Source organism: Neolamprologus multifasciatus, chromosome 22, assembly GCF_963576455.1.
Source record: "Neolamprologus multifasciatus chromosome 22, fNeoMul1.2, whole genome shotgun sequence".
Classification (NCBI taxonomy): Eukaryota; Metazoa; Chordata; class Actinopteri; order Cichliformes; family Cichlidae; genus Neolamprologus; species Neolamprologus multifasciatus.
In genome coordinates, this window is record NC_140459.1 from 29,361,950 (window position 1) to 29,379,634 (window position 17,685).

At 41.4% G+C, this 17,685-nt stretch overlaps 1 protein-coding gene across 1 annotated transcript in view; it reads left to right on the top strand.

Annotated features, from left to right (window-relative positions):
- Positions 1-17,685, top strand: part of hpca (hippocalcin) — a 58,910-nt gene that overhangs the window by 38,637 nt on the left and 2,588 nt on the right. Inside the window, exons 2-4 of the mRNA XM_085148783.1 lie at positions 6,505-6,673; positions 10,126-10,407; positions 14,674-14,779. Coding sequence (XP_085004909.1) covers positions 6,578-6,673; positions 10,126-10,407; positions 14,674-14,779 — 484 coding nt within the window. The 5' untranslated portion in view covers positions 6,505-6,577. The remainder of the gene's footprint in view (positions 1-6,504; positions 6,674-10,125; positions 10,408-14,673; positions 14,780-17,685) is intronic.

A 17,685-nucleotide genomic window follows, 5' to 3' on the forward strand; every position in this document is an offset into this window, starting at 1 on the left:
CTTGCAAAGCCTTTATTGTAGACTCTACACAGATTCATGGCAGTAAAAATAAAAATATAAAAGTATCATTTAAGCTTTAGAAACTGCAAGAGTATGTAACGGGTGAACAGGAGCGGACCAAACGATGACAATAAAGAGAGCAGTTAAGATGCAAATATCTTTCAATCTTTTACTATGTTACCATTTTCTAATTTGTCACCTACACAGTGCACAAATACAGTTATCATCAAAAGTTAGAAAAGGTGTCAAAAAATACGACTCAAATTCTTTTGTGAGAACAATCGCTGTGAGACCACGCCAGGCTATCGCTTATCCCTGCAGTGACAGGGAGAAGCACCAGGAGGGCTGCTCCAATAGAAGAAAAGGAAATTGTTGGGCAGAAATTACGGAAAATTGTGAGGGAGATAAAAGCATGAAGAGCAGGACGGGGAGGAAAAGAAAGCGGCCCAGCATCTCAGGTGGCCTCTCAGATTGCTGCTCTTTGGCTCTTTGAGAAGAAGCAACGGGAGACGGCAGACTGAAAACACTCGAGTGGAGAATAATAAAAAAAAATCAATGGTGCCTGTCAGTTTTTTTGATCTGTCGCTCTTTTCACATGGCACCAGCTTGGTGTGCTTTATTCAAGTACCGTATACCACTTCAGCATCCCCCCACCCCTGTTGTCTGTCTTCTCTCCAGTCCTCTTGCTTTTTTTCCCTCCCTCTCTCTATCCCTTTTCCTCCCTAATGACTGAGCTACTGGCAGGCGATATGAAGGCGGCATTTTCTCATCGTAAAAGCATATTAAACAGTCAAGAAAGAGACCAACTCTCTGAAATGTTAAATTGAACTTTGGACTTGTCTCTAGCTTGCCTTATTTTTTTTAAACATTCTTCCTTTCTCTTTTCCCATTTCCACCTCTCCATCTCAAACTTTTCGGCCTCACGACTCTCTCTTTCAATTTATTGCTGCTAAAATTGGGCAGATGTTCTGTAAAAGCCTTTTATTAAAAACCTGATATTGACCAGCCAATGCCATCCTCCTCTTTTATAATGGCAGTGCCTCCCTGACCACAGTTAGTCAATATAGTTTTAATACTTTTTATTTCACATGGGCACCCAGAGAAATAATTTCAGCCTGGTGTGGGAGGATTTTACTGAACGGTCTGTAAAACCTGCAATGAAACCTGCTTCAATCCTCCTTAAGGAGCAGCTTACACAACTAGAAGAACTAAATTACTTGTAGAATCAACTGATGTGCTCTAAGGTACTTCTGATGGGTTTTCTGGGTAATATAATTGTATCTATCTATCTATATAAAATGTATCTAGCACATAATAGCAGGGTGCAAGATGCTAGCAGGCAGGGCATTCATGGAACGCTATAACCAAGTGGCCGGCATATTATGACAGCAACATCAGGAAGAAGGAACAAGAGAAGCTGGAGAAGTACCAAGGGCTCAGAGAAGAGCTCGAGAAGATGTGGAGGGTGAAGGTAACAAGCTAGCCGAGTGGCTCCAGCAAATCCCAGGAAGAACATCTGATATCTCTGTCCAGAAGAGCACAGTCCTGGGAACAGCTAAGATACTGCGCAGGACCCTCAAGCTCCCAGGGCTCTGGTGGCAGACCTGAGCTTGAAGGATAGACCGCCTGCAGGGCCCAGAGGAGACATTTTTTCTACATGTGTTACATAAATGCCTGAAATCGTGAATGCTATGAAAAATAACTTATCATATTAGTTTTCCAATTACATAAAAGCAAACAACAACAATAAAATGGTAAATAGAGCTTTAGCATCAACAGCTAACTTAATATTAATTTAACATAAGCATAAATAACACTGAAAAACCCAGTTATGTGATTCATTAATACTGCAATGTATGTCGCTAACATTAGCAAGGCAGCTAACGTGTTGACACAACTTTGTTCGATGGGATTTGCATGGTTTGGTTAGTCTGTATCCCCCACCTCTAGCTCTTGAGCCAAGCGAGCTAGCTAGCTTTGAACTGTACGTTTTGCTGAATGCGGCGAGATCACTTCAACACCTCGATCACTTCAACACCTCGATCAGACTCACTCTAAAACAGCAAAGCAACAGCAAACTAAGTACCAAGCTTTTAAAGAAATGGGCCATTAGGTGATGTGAAGTTATCATGGTGTGTATATGACAACTTAGTAAAGACATTAGACTGTTACCTAAACAGGAGGGGCTACTATGAATCATACATCAGCTACAAAGGGACGTATAATAAGTGAATCGCTTTGTGTTTACTCAAAAATACCACATTTCTTTTTAATTAGTGAGAGTGTCAGACTGCAGTGCTCTGAAATTGCTCTGAAATTGTGTTTTTGGATTTTCAGGAAGGTACTTGGAAAAACACAGTTGCAGATACTGTAATAAGTTTTGGTAGCACCTCTAAATCCACAGATCTGACTTTCTGTCACCTCTTTTCCCTTTCTCTCTGTGATCCTGTCTTTGTTCTTAAGCCATTTGTCTGTGTAGCTTTGTCTCTCTTCTTTGCCTGCTTTTCTCTCTTTTCTCCATGCGAAGATCATCAGGGTAGAAGTCAGTGACCCGCTTAGCAGCTCTGAAACAGATGTTCACAGGGTTTGTGTATGTGTGCGTATGGACTTATGACGGGGCCTGACAACAGCAACTAACAAGCAGTGGGCACTTAAACTGGGGAGATGGATTAATGTTTTTTTCATGTTTCAGGATGGAAGGATAAGCAATAAAGGGACAGTAGGGATTGGGTTTGAGAGTTAGATTGGGATTAAAATAACTGTAGCTGTGGCTTCTTTGACCGACTGACATGCACACAGAGTTGTTGTGGATCACAGCTTGGTTAAAGAACAATTCTAGGGGGAAAGACGAGAGTTGTGAGCTCACAGAAAAGGTCAGTGTGCTAGAATAGGTTTTGTTGTGCAGTTGTAGCATAGAGCACTGTCAGTCAGGCTGTCACTTTACATTATTGAGTCTTTAGGACAGGATCTGACTGCCTCGTGGCAGTAGCCATTTTTGTTAGAGCTTTACGGATGGTCTTGATGAAATAATATAAAATGTGATTGTAAAGATCACCGTTGTGTTTAATACACAATGCTAACAATCTTATTTGTTGTGAAGACTCAGATCTAAAAGCCGAGCAGATTGCAAAAAAGCGCCATGACATTCCAGATTTTTTCATATGCGAACTTGTAACATATAATATGTTGTATAAGATATACACACATGGAAAGGATTGCATTTCTGCATTGTGAAAAAAAAGGAAGTAAACATCAAGTGATTATGAGCTGATCCTGATATTTCAAAACAAGAAAAGGAAGAAATGGAGATTCTGGGTTCATCAGTTCTCAGCAGAAGGCAGCAACGGGGAGGTTTGAAGAGTTGAGGCTGTATGACGGCTGCTTTTGTACACATTTCAGGATGTGAGTGGGGCACTTTCAGCTCTTCACTTTCAGTAGAGGTGGGACCACATCAAAATTATGCAGGTGGTGTGAGCGGCTGAATTGAGAATAGTCGAGGCCCCAACATTTCTTTAACACACAAAATATTTTCTGTGTCCGGTGTGTAAAGGCCTTGAGCGTGACTACGAAGAACACATGCCTAAAGTAAAGTCCTTATAAGGTAACTGTTTGTTTGTTTTTTGTTTTTTTAAGTCAGTTACTTCAAAAGCTGGATGAGCTTGCTCTTAGGGTGTAGTTGTGGTTCCCATTCTGAGCCTTTCCACCAACAATAATTGCACTGGACCGAAGAGGAAAATCCCATGATCTGAGGATCTGAGGATCTGTGGCTACATGTGGCGAAAGGTCCTCAAAAATCCTGATGTGAACATTTTAGCAGGTCTTCACAAACTCACTCACTTTCTGTTTGTTTTGTTTGGATATCAGCCCAAATCATCTGCAGCGTTTCACAGAGACATCATGTGGAAGCGGCCCTCGTGGCTAATTGAAGCAGAGGTTGACTGTTTCTGTTTGTCATCGGGAAACCTTTGTTGCTGTTATTTAATCACCTTTGTCTCAACAATTAAATTTCACATTTGGGCAGCGTGGGAAGGAATTATTAATCGTTACAGGAACTAGAAAGTGTGTGCATCAGTGAGTGCGCGACGGGTGTGTGTTCTCCAAATGCTCATCCAAAGCACAACGGTGCACTCGGTCTGTTCAGCTAAAACGTAAATTACTGGTTTACAGCGACTACCTACTCATTTCACATATAGCCTTCAGCGCTGCAGGCACCACCACCCAGTTACTCCTTGAGGAGAAATAGATTTATGTCTGTCTTTGTGGTTGGATTGCACATGATGTTTAAGACAAACTGAAAAATTTGATCACTCAAACTATTTAAAAACATCGTGGACTTAAAATTTGAAACAAGCTTTTCTGGGAAAAAACAAAAAGAAAGCACTGGTCCTCAGGTGTTTCTAAAATAACCTTCAAAACCTGACGCCCTTCAGAATCAAAGCAGCTGCAAGGTGTGAACTTGACAGGAAACACTGGCGTTGTGACAGCTGGCAAAGGGTCGAAAATTGCAGTGCATTCTGGGTAGTTGCAACCATGTTGGTGTTCGCTCAAAACCTAAACAAAGATGGACATCAACAGGTGGTTACTCAATATTCAATGCTGTACTGTAATGTGTTTTGTCTTTTTTCCAATTCGATAAAACACAACATTTCCTTATTATTACATACTAATATTTTGTAACCATGTAACAATTACTGTAGATGTGTAACTGAAGTGCAACGACAGCAGGAAGTTGTGACTGCAGAAGTTTTAAAACACAAAAGTATAAAGCTTTTGTTTGATTCAAGCCATACCGCCATGTAGCTACAGCCTACATATAACTGCCACATTTGTAATGTAGCAAAATCCCTACGATGTCTTCAAGCCGTACATCGTCGGCTTCATGACCAGAGCAAAAGTCTTCCTCCACTCTGTAAAACACGGCTGTGTCACAGCAGATCACAATTCTGATGACCCAAAAGCAGCTTCAGTCTCTGTATTTGCTTTTCTCAACTTGGATTTGCACGAACAATGGTCCCATAATGCACTTTGTTGGTGACAACACGAACCCAACATCCGTCACATCCCAGTCCTCTCTCTGCAACTTTCACCAGACCCCAAACAGGAAGGACTCATAACTGATGGTTGCAGTTCCAGCGTCAGCAGGCTGGGGACTAACTACAAGAATTACTGTCAGTGCTCAAGCGTTTACAGTAAAGCCTCCAGAATGAGTCTAATTTTATTAGCCGAGTAAAGAGATGGTTGAGTGCGTGGGTTTCGCTTCTGCGATGGTGCAGCTCTCGCCAGTCAGTGATAAACACCACGCCGTCCACCTCAAATGCCCCACCAGCTCGCTTTGACTTTGTAGAGGTCACGTAAACACAAACATTCCCGCTTCTTTGGGCACCTACACGAAAAGCTGACGGCGTAATTACCGAGCTCGACCGAGGAGAAAGTGGAGGTCAGGAAACGTCTCGTCAGAGGTGTTCAAGCCCGACTGATACTGTAATTTTAATTTGCATTGCCACACACACAGAAGACACAGAACACTTTGATGGCTGAGCACAAGCTAATTAGTGGTCCAAAGTAAGGAAACAAAGTTAACAAGCACAAGTTTGTTAGACCTTTTTTTTACTGAAAGATTTTACAGTGCAGAACTATATAAATGTTTGTATAGAAAGCTCTACCACAAGAAATACCACAAAGACATCATTTTAAATGAGGCAATCACTGCATTTCAACCCTAATTGGTGGCAATTTAAGGTATATTTAGTTTTTTTCCTACTGTTAAAATCTCTTACTCTGTGTATTTAATCTTTAACCACTATTGCAATGTACAAATTGCCTCCAAAGTACCTTCATTACATTATTAATAGGTAAATGAATCGGATTTTATATAAGTGATGTACTCCTTTTCATAGTAATGGTTTTATTGTTTAGTTGAATCATTGAAATCGCATTTTGTGCAGCAGGTTGATCTGACATGAAGATTAGGAGATCTGAAGGCACACACCACACGGCTGATTTGACACACAGACACGCAGCTGGCTAAATAATCCCATAAAAATGTGATCAGTGGGCTAGCGCTTGACGTCACCGAGGCGCGCTCAGGATTATTTAACGGTTTGCGACTGTGATGCGGCAGTTTAAAGGCTTGCGTAACATCTCACGTCAAAGGGACTGGGTAACAATACCGTCACAAGGCTTGCTTTGATTCCATTAAAAGACTTTGTGTGAGTTGCAAAGCTGTGCTGTCTATTTGGAAGTGTCTATGTTACTGCTCCATGGTTTGCCCGATCATTTTATTTGTTCAAGCAGAAAGCAGCTGCTGGTTTTAATTGTAGCCGACAGTCGACTGTGCGAACCCTCTCTTCTAATCCCTCATATGTTTTGTTTTTGTTTTTTTCGTCTGTTGCCGAGCAGCTTTGGTGACGTTGCGCTGTTTGCACTTCTCAATTGTCACTCGAGTTCACCCTCCTCTCTTCTTAATTGTTGCTGACCTCCCGTTTCCTTATCTCTGATTGACAGGTGTGAAAAGCAGCCTGGCTAGTGCTGTAGTCGCTGTTGTTGTCAAGGAAACCCAAAGTCCCATCCCGTTGCCATGGGGAAACAGAACAGCAAACTGCGGCCAGAGGTGTTGCAGGATCTCCGTGAGAATACCGAGTTCTCCGACCACGAGTTGCAGGAGTGGTACAAGGTGCACAATTCACACCCTGAACACTGTGCAAAAGTCTCGAGCCCGCCTTCAACTCTTTATACTCTCCTTCCAAGGAGCAAGACTTTATTGTAAATTTTTAAAGTGGTCTTGAGCAATAGTTCTCCAGGCTTTCTGAAGGTGTTCAAAGTTTTTCTTTAGACATTGACTGCAAGTCCTTACACTCGATCATTTTCACAGGAATGCTTTCTCTTGTTTGTTGAGCCACATAACCCTGACGTATGATTCATTCTAGGATAAAATGGCACCTAATGCCACCTAAAGGCACCAAACCTGCGTAGTGTCTACACATAACAGGCCACAGATCAGTAGATGAACAGTATCTGAAAGTCACATCTCTAAGAAACAGAACAAAATCCAGCAAAGACCTGACACAGGACCCGAGATGCCTGAGAGATTACAGCTGGCTCTTCAGCTGTATTTTGTGTATCAATGTGTACAGAGGAGGTCAGGATACAGGTACAACAGTCTGTGGCTGCAACCATCTGTAAAACATGATGGAGGCTTTGTCGTGGTTTGGGGCTGCATTTCAGACAGTTGTGTCAGGGATCTTTTGGATGATGATGGAAAAGATGGAAAAGTACTATCTGATTTTGATCCACCATTCAGTACCATCTAGAAGGTGTCTGATTGGCCACAGTTTCATTTTAAAGCATACAATGATCATAAACAAACTGCCAATACAGTAAAAATCCTTCCTGGTAGAAGAACTAACACAATGGAACACTTTCAGTCATGGATTGGCCTCCCCAGAGCCAAAAATCCAATGTTTTGAAGCAATGTGGGATCATCCTAACAGAGAATAGAACAAAAGCCAACATCTAAAGAAGAGCTTTGACTGTCTTTCAAAAGGTTTGACGAACTATTCCCAAAGATACTTGATAAAATGATAAGGAAGCTGACCTAAGAGAGTTCAAGCTGCGTGGGAGAGTAAGGCCAGTCATACCAAATATTGACTTTCAAGCTCATTAAAACTATACAAACTTTAAATTTAAAGCTTTAAATACTGTATTTCTAATTGTGTTCCCACATGCTGCAATAAATTGCTGCATGAGAAGGAATGCAGAAAATTAAAAGAAATGGTGAATGGCTCAAAACGTTTGCACAGTACTGTACTATATTATAACTGTAGTCTTACACTACTGTACTTCTAAGAGAAATACTGTATTTTTTTGTTTTGCAGATTTATATTGAATTGTATATAATGACAGATCTGGTATTTATATGGCACCTATATAAAATGGACCAGTAATACTAATATAACTATAAGAGGTATCATTTGGCATAGATGTTTATAAAGCCGTACGATGAAGCCAACAGCAAAGAACCAAAAACTGCAGTTTCTCAAACAGCCATCTGAGGCTTGAGGCTCAACTTTAGTACAGAAATAAACTGCCCAGGTTCTCTACACATGGCAACTGTGCAGGCGGTGGGGTTTTTTTTTTCAGTTCTTCCATTTAACATTATACAGGAATAAATGTTAGCTATTAATGAGGGTGGGGCAACTTTGAGTTACAGAATAGTGCTCACCTCAGGCAATTTATCTCTCTTAAATTCTCTTATTTGTGGTGCTGGTGCCTTTTGGAGCATATTCACTGAAGTTATCCAGCAAATAATATGGATTTCAGTTTGGTTATTATACAGACAGATTGTCCAACAAATCCATGATCCTGTGTTGTTTGTTGAATTACAATCTTTTATTCGATCGTGGGATATCTTGATGCATGCTCAATCATCCATGTAAGCAAATCCCAAAAGGCTGATTCTGTTCATCTGGACGTAGCGTTTTCAGTGCGAGAAACATTTCGTCACTCATCTGCAGGTTTCCTCAGCCTTCAGTGGGCTGGTTTCAGTTATTGTGCAAATGTACTTGGGGAAACCTGCAGTCAGCTAAGACTGAAGAAGTCACTTGGATGAGTGACGAAACGTTTCTCCGATTGAAAATGCTACATGCAGATGAACAGAATCAACCTTCGTGGGATATGTTGCTTGGCTTAAACACAGATACCAGGTATCTGTACGATCTACTCCCATCTACTCATACAATGCCAACTAAGCTTGCTAGTGTTAGCTGATAACACAACCATTTTTGTCAGATTCTTTGGCTATTTGGGAGCAACACAACTAGCTAGCAACTAGCTCAGGGGTGGGCAATCTCAGTCCACGAGGGCCGGTGTCCCTGCAGGTTTTAGATGTGTCCTCAAACCAACACAGCTGATTTAAATGGCTAAATTAGCTCTTCAACATGTCCTGAAGTTCCAGAGGCCTGGTAAAGAACTAATCATGTGATTCAGGTATGTTGACCCAAGGTGAGATCTAAAACCTGCAGGGACACCGGCCCTCGTGGACTGAGATTGCCCACCCCTGATAGCTGAACGCATTAGCAAACTAATAAAAGCAATAACCCGGAGCATAAAGATGAATAATCTGGTCGATTTAAGTAGATTCGTCACCTTGCATATGACACAGCACAATCGGATCAATTGGTGTTATAAAAATATTCAGTGTTGCACCTTTAACTACCGTCTGAACAGCATGGCTTGAGTTATCTCATTTTATGCACATGGATATATGTGTAGTGGCTGCAGAGCTTTACACGTGGATTAAACCTATGGAACAGCTGTGCGTGCTGTCCTGAATAAGAGTTGTACAGGTTAAAGCCACTCCCTCACTGACCTGTCACAGTGGTCACAGCTCTCAGCAGATTAACTGCTTCTGAGTGTGGGAGATGCTGGATGCTTCACTAAACACAGTGAAATTTTGAATACTGTCAATTAAAAAATATTTATTAGGAGCACAACCCTGCTGATTTTTCCCCTCCAGTTGTGAGTAGAAATCCCAGCCATCAAAAACGGTTTTATTAACTCATTGCCTCTATTTTAAAGGTCTTTGTAAAAGAGCTTTATTTCTTTTGAACAAAGACCAGGGATAGAAGTGACTTTTACCTCCCTTTTTTTTCCTCAGGCACAATGCCGCTTTATCAAATGTGAGGGCTTGAATAGAAGATAGCGTTGGCTTTTCTTATCCAAGGCTAAGCTCCTTTTCAAAATCATTCTTATCAGAATAAGAAGTTAAATGATTGAAAATGTTACTACTCAAAGTTTTGATTGAGAAATTTGATCTCTGACGGTTCTGATGTTTTGAAAAAGTTATGTTAGTTTCCTGGCTTCTTGCATATTTGAGCAACACAATGCTGAACTGCATACTGCATTTATTACAACAGCAAGGCTTTATAATAGAAGAGTCCGGGTACCAGACTAGCCTGTCTGCAGCCCAAAATAGACACTGATCACCTAGAATTCAATGCATTTTATACAGCATCCCAACTTTATTGGAATTGGAGTTGCTTTATATTATTCTATAGACATAAAGAAAATGTTAAAGGTCTTATTTTCAACCTTGTCTCACCTAATATCTGCTTTTTTTAACCTCAGGGTTTCTTGAAGGACTGCCCCAGTGGAACCTTGAATGTGGAGGAATTCAAGAAGATCTACGCCAATTTCTTCCCCTACGGCGATGCCTCCAAGTTTGCTGAGCATGTCTTCCGAACTTTTGACACCAACGCCGACGGGACAATAGACTTCCGGGAGTTCATCATTGCCTTGAGTGTGACGTCACGAGGAAAGCTGGAGCAGAAGCTTAAATGGGCCTTCAGTATGTACGACCTGGATGGAAATGGGTACATCAGCCGCGAGGAAATGCTGGAGATTGTAGAGGTAAGCAAGGGAAGCTGGTTAGTTTTGGTTGAAGTAAACACTTCTTCTGGCCTCAGGTGCTGGTGGAGGGGTTGTCCCATGTAGACCATGCGATTTGTCTCAAAACCTTCCGTTATAGCTCAATATGACACTTTTATGAGGGCCACAAGGTTACTGCCATTTAAAAGCAAACTGTTTTTGCAGTGCTATCTACTGCATTTAGCTAGGTCACACATCCAGAGGGCTCGTAGCCTACTCTACATTTACCTCTTGACTGTATACGTTTACCTAATTGCATAGTGAGTTGATGTTGGTGGCATCTCCCCCACCACATAACCAACAACAAGCTAATTAACTCCCTTTAAATCGAAACTCAGGCTAGATAAAAAGTTAGCCATGACAGTTTTGAAGTTGTAACACTGGAATCATTAGTAGTATCCTAGTTTGCGAACATGTGCCTTAGCAGCTCACAGACACTTAGTATCATCACTAAATAATATAAATACTTGTGCAAAAATACTTTGTCATCTCCCTAGCAGGCCTTTATATTAGTGCTGTCAGCATTACTCTTGTTAAAATGACATTAATGCCATAACCGCGGCAAATCTCTGTTAGCGAGTTACCACGGATCACCCCGTGCGTGGGGCTGCACGGTGTCAACGTGTTAACAAGCTAACCGAGTACATTAAATCACGAATGAAATCACTAATGTAGACTCTACAGTATGCTTGCCATATGTGTAGAAGATCCCTTAATATCTGTAGCAGTTGTAGCTCAGGATATAGAGCGGGTCGTCCACCAGTTAGGTGATACTCAACCCCCAAATTGCCTGTGATGCACCTGTGGGCATGCTATGCGAATGTAGCTTGTAGTAAAAAGCACTCAGTAAGAATAGTAAAGCACTTTGATTTATGGTCCATTTCAATTTCTAAATCCCCAAACCTGATTTCCTTTTCATAAACTCACATCATGCGACTGAAACAGGAATGTTCTTGAATAACTAATTTGATCTCACCAGGAGTCTCAGTATGTTTTCTTGCTTTTTCCTGCTTGTTCTTTCCATTGGTCCTTCAAATTTTCATCTAGCACATGGTGCAAACTACATGACAGTTTGTATTGATCAGCCAAACACAGAGATTTATACAATACTAAGAAAAAACAGAGCACCTTTAATAAATACTCCCATTAGTTATGTTAAGTAAGTTAATGCATTCATTTAAGTATGTGGATGAATGCATTAACTTACTCTAATAGGCACCCTGAGTGCAGCATTGGCACAGGCAACAGTTTGCAGGAAGGCTGTTAAGTAGTGCTGCATATAATCCTTTCACTGTTGAAGAGAACAAGCAGAAGGACTCATATGTCAAGATATTGGACTGAGGATCTCGCTGTGTATTCTGTGTGTGTGTATGCACTTCTGGATTCTCATGGATTAGCAAGTTAAATTTAACTTGAGTTTATCCCTGAGTGTGCAGAATACTAGGATTATCTACAGGCTCACTGAGGTTACACACCGTTAGGGAAAGGAGGGGACCATTATGTGCTGAGAGTGAGCAGGAGAGTGGAAGGGTCATGACTGAGGTCAGATTTGTTTTACACCACATTATCAGATTAGTAAAAGCTCTACACTTTTGCTGATCAATGGACGTGTCCATCATAATAACCACAATTTCAATTTATTGCATATTGTGAGTTGTATGTGGGTCTGGACACACAGGAAGTAGAAAAGGACTCGTGCAGATTGGTTAGACGGAGAGATCGAGGTGGAAACGACGTGCAGCAGGTCAGGGTGATTAAAGATAGATAAAGATAGATTTTGCTAACAAGCAAAAGTTTGCTGAGAAAATGGAAGGAGCAGTTTGAGGAGCTGATGAATGAGAGAATGGGGAAAGATGGTGAACTGGGAAGTGCAGAGGATTAGTAAGGAGGAATTGAGGGACAGAGGGCGGTAGACTTATTAACCAAATTGTTCAACACAATCCACAAGAGTGAGAGGATAACTGAGGAATGGAGAAGCCTGCTGCTACGGATTTTCAGGAGGTGTCATATGCAGAGCTGTAGTAGTGATGAGCCATACCAAGAAAATATGGGAAAGAGCTGCTGATGCTAGGTTGAGAAGAGAGGTGACGATCGGTGAGCAACAGTGTGGCTTCATACTGACAAAGAGCTCTACAGAACTGATGTTTGCTTTGAGAGTGTTGATGGAGAAGTGTAGAGAAGGATCTCCACTGTGTCTTTGTGCATCTAGAGAAAGCAGATTATAGGTTGCTAAGGAGTGTCAGGAGGGAGAGATGTATGTGAGGGTGGTGCAGTGTATGTATGAGGACAGCAAAGACATTGGTGAGGTATGCGGTAGGAGTGGCAGGGAGTTAACCCTAACACTAACCAACATGGGGGTGGGATTACATCAGGAATGAGCCTCTTCCTCTCCAGAGGGTTGGTGTGACAGAGAAGGATGTTAGTGATAGGCTGAGATATTCAGATGATCTGCTGTGGGGAATCTTAAAGGCAACAAGCTGTGGCCTTCAGTGAATCCTTTACAGACTATGGCCTTGCTATGGTGGAGTCGCTTTTTCTACTCTGGCACAATTAAAATTGGGTGACTTATTAACAAGTATCATAACTGCTCTTCCAACATATCTTTTCTGTGAAATTCATATTTTATAACCTGAATTTGAGTAAACACCTGCAGTTCAATCCAAATGTGATTTTTATCAATTCTTTTTTTGTGTGTAAATACACAATATTCACGTCCATGAAATGTGCTAAAGATATATAATCCAAAGTTGTAATACCATTTTGTACCACAAGATGGTGCAAAGAGTCACTATAACATTTAATGTAACCAGCCAAATCGATTAAAAACTGAGCGGGGGAGGGAGAAAGAGGAATATTAAAACATCTCAACCATCTACAGTCATTGATCTCAACACAGTCAGTTGTAAAATGCTGCCCCCCTGGTGTTGAAAGTTTTAGTTTTCCTCAACAAATGCAGGGATAACGTCCACATCCCAAACCGTGAACTTGTGTATCACAAAACCCTGTTTTCTCATTACTTTGTTTATGTTCATTTTATTTTATTTTTTAACTTTCTAGCTACCTTAGTAAGTCAGTTGGGACAATATTAATCAAATATTGAGCTAACGCTGGTTTGAATGCTGTTTGTCTGTCTTAATGATGGATGGATGCTACAATATGCCCTTAAAATGGTATAAAGTAAGAGTACAGCTGAGTTCCATTTCAACTTGAGCTGATATCTCTGCATCCACAGACATCTTGGACATAACGTCATCGCTGTTGTGTCTTCAGATTCTGTTGTGGTCCCGAGTCATTAGTGAGCCTTCCTGGGAGGCACATCTGAGGATACCTCTCATTACAGGGAGCCACCTGGCACACCTGTTGGCATTAGGTTGACATTCATTGTTGGTGAATAGATAAAAGGAGCCAACCATGAAACTGAAGGGTTGTTGCACACTAATGATGGCATAGCTGAATCATCTGTGCTCAGACTTAAAGCAGTAAAAATACCTGATTATTTCTGTGTCCGTGACGCCTTTGTCACTATTTTTCTCCTTGGAGGTTTTTCCCACAGTTTTTTGAAGGACGATGTGGGCATGCGCTTTATAGTCAGAGGAGATAACATTTTAGAGCCAGTGTATCTTTCTTAAAAGCACAGAGGGCTCATTTCCTGCGAGCTCCCTGCCTCTGTGACGATGCTCCTGCGACACCGATCTACAGTTGCTTTTACACCCTATACTCCCAGCGGAGGAGATTTAATAGGCATGTAAGCTGATTTTAGATCTGCGCCTGAGGACAGCTGATACTCGGAGCTTCTCTTGCAGAGGTTAATTTAATGCTATCAGGGGACGCGGCGTGCTCATATCGGTCAACAGATAAAGATGTTTGAGATCAATAGCATAAGCCCTCCCTCCCTTTACCCCGCTGCCACATGTGATCCATGTCACCGTGGCGCGATGGAGCGATTCTATAGGCACACAAACACTGCGTGGGTATTTGTGGAAAAGCTGCCCAGGGAGCAGCTCTTAGCATCAGGAGCAACAAATGTCAGTGAATCATGTGGACTTTCAGAAAGGCTGTTTATCAGCATCTTGAAAGCTGCAGTGACTTTATTTTTTTTAGTTCAGTTATGTTTTACTTCTTTCCTGCTGAGTCTCCTTAATGGGTCCCTGCTGGCTTGAATTCACTTATCTTTCTTGTTCTCCTGCCACCGCCCACCCAACCACCCACCCTATCTCTCTCTCCTTCTATTTCTCTCTCATCTCTCAGGCCATCTACAAGATGGTGTCATCCGTGATGAAGATGCCAGAGGATGAATCCACGCCGGAGAAGAGGACGGATAAGATCTTCAGACAAATGGACCTCAATAATGATGGTGAGAGGAGGAAATGGCAAAAAGGAGGGTGCTGGGGAGAGACAGAAAAAGAAATGAGGGTAGCGCTGGGTGAATGTGACAAGATCATCTTTGAAATGTGCTAATTTTGTTGAGGACAAAAGACTTTGTACAGAATTCAAACAGCATATATGTGTCAAACATTTACAAAAAAAATGCAGCTTTCATTCACACGTGAAAAAACAAACCATTTGGTGTGTGCACGCGCATGTGTTTAATGAAAGCAATTAGTCTTTATGTGTCATCCTGTTGTTAGAATAGCAATAAACAAAGTGCAGATGAGGTCAGAACTATTAGCCATCGTCTGAAATTGTATTTGACCGAGTGCTGTCAAACAGAGCAAGGGTTTTTAAACACAGCTCTTTGAAGGTTTGATTTTGGATTCTTATATTTATTTATTTATTTTTTTTACACAAAAGCGAAATTATTTACCCCCACCCCTCCCCCCTGCCGTTAATTATCAGCCCCCTGATGGTAATAGTTACTTGTTGGTATCTTTTTTTGATGGATAACAGTCTGCAGTCATTTGCTGTAGTCTCAAAAACACTTCTGAGCTCTCCACACTCCACATATTTTCAATGCAGTGCAGGTTGATGCAGGTTGGGGCTTTGTGACTTTTGGAGGTAGTGCTTCACCAGGAGCGACATATATTTTGGGTACTTGTCATGATGAAGGACAAAGTGCTGATCCAGACCTGGTTTTACTGCTGACTGCTTGAGGCTTTCTTTCAAAATCTTTACGTCCTCCTTTCTTCATGATTCCTTCCACCTTCATGCATTTCTCAGTTCAAGATGTGCTGCCACAGCGTAAGACTCCCACCACCGTGTTTCACTGTGCTGATGGTTTTCTTTGGGCTGTGCATCCCTCCCTTCTTTCTCCAAACATAAGAAACACCTCTGTGGCCAAAAAGCTCTAGTTTCATCTAATCTGACCAAAGGATGTGCTTCCAGTACGCATAGTCTTTCTCCAGGTTGTCCTCATATGGAAAGAAATATGTCTCAAAAGAGTTGCAAATATGGACGATGTGATCTAAAAGCATAAACTAAGATTTACGAATGTGTCCAATGATTTATATTTTGCTCAGCTCACAAATCCAATAATTTTCTCTTTCATAAACCTTTCTGTGCAAAAAAATGTGTAAAACTACACGTACCATCTCTCGCTTACTCACAAAACGTGTGGCGAATTACCAGATACGCACAGATCACGCCGCATGACACTGATTTAACGCACAGATCCACAAATGTATGCTGCTTTCAAGTCCCAGTGTAAAACTGGGACATCTGGCCTTCCACTGCATAGTTCAGGGTTTGTTTTCTTTTTGTTTTGCTACCATTACCACCATGATTATTCATTACACTAACATTAATGTTAGCCTGCCTTTATTAGTGAATGGTGACATTAACATTAAAGTGTTATTCAATATATTTGAATGACACGGTTAGCGCCCAGTTAGCTCCTAGCATTTCTCAACAACTCTGCCTCCTTTTCGACTACCGGGACATTTAAACAATGGATAATCCATATACAAACAAATTCACGCTTTTCTCCTCAACAGAGAGCGTTCCCCGAACAACAGCGCCGTAAAATAAGAAGAATGGCGCCTAATTGCAGAGTTAATAATACAGACTTTGTGATATGTCACCAGCCAGATGAAGTGTTTACTGGCAATTGACAGTGATAGCGGACATCATCATCACTATTCCAATCAATCCTCTCCACACAGACAAGCATAAACACACTTGACTATCACTAAATCAAATTTAACACACGTTTGTAATGACGCTAATTCAGTTTACAATAGGGTTCATTCGCTCGGTCAGCAGGTGGCAATATCCTCGAACACTGGGGTGTAAACTGCCATTAAACGAACAGAAGAAGAAGAAAACCCCTGCACATGCGCGGTACGGATCGGGTAGACCCGATTTGTAGGGTCCGACTTTGCACATATACGGATCGGGGAGCACTGATTCGTCACTATCTTTTTATTTTTTTGTTTTTGTCTACATTATATTAAATGTTTCATTATCGGAAACATTTTAAGAGATACTTATTATTCTTAACATCTTAACAGATACTCTGACCCGTAACTATCGTAAAATGCTTCGACCAGAAGTAGACACCTTTCGCGCATGCGGGGTACCGATCGGGTGTCCGGTATGGATCGGGTAGTGACATACCCGATCCATACCGCCCATGTGCAGAGGTTTTCTTCTTCTTCTGTTTTGTTTAATGGCAGTTTACTCCCCAGTGTATGAGGATACTGCCACCTGCTGACCGAGCGAATGAGCCCTATTGTAAAATGAACTAGCATCATTACAAACATGTGTTAAATTTGATTTAGTGATAGTCGTGTGTTTATGCTTGTCTGTGTGGAGAGGATAGTCGGAATAGTAATGATGATGTCAGCTATCACTGTCAATTGTCATTAAACACTTAATCTGGCTGATGAATCTTCACGTGACATATTACTAAGTCAGTATTTAAGTCTGTAATTAGGCGCCATTCTTCATACTTTACAGCGCTGTTGTTCAATTGGGGGACGCTCTCTGTTGAGGAGAAAAGCATGAATTTGTTTGTATACGGATTATCCATTGTTTAAATGTCCCGGGCAGTCGAAAAGGAGGCAGAGCTGTTGAGAAATGCTATGAGCTAACTGGGCGCTAACCGTATCATTCAAATACATTAACTGTCGCAATGTTGGCAAAGAGAGGAAGTGACGTAAGATTTGCGCATGCGTGGTACCGATCAGGTTTCAGGTACGGATCGGGTAGTGACACTAACAAGTAGCACTGATAAACTGTAAGGATACAATGTGCAGACACATTGGCTAATTGTAGTCTGACATTGATCTTGAAAATATCTCCACAAATTAATAACAGCATTTC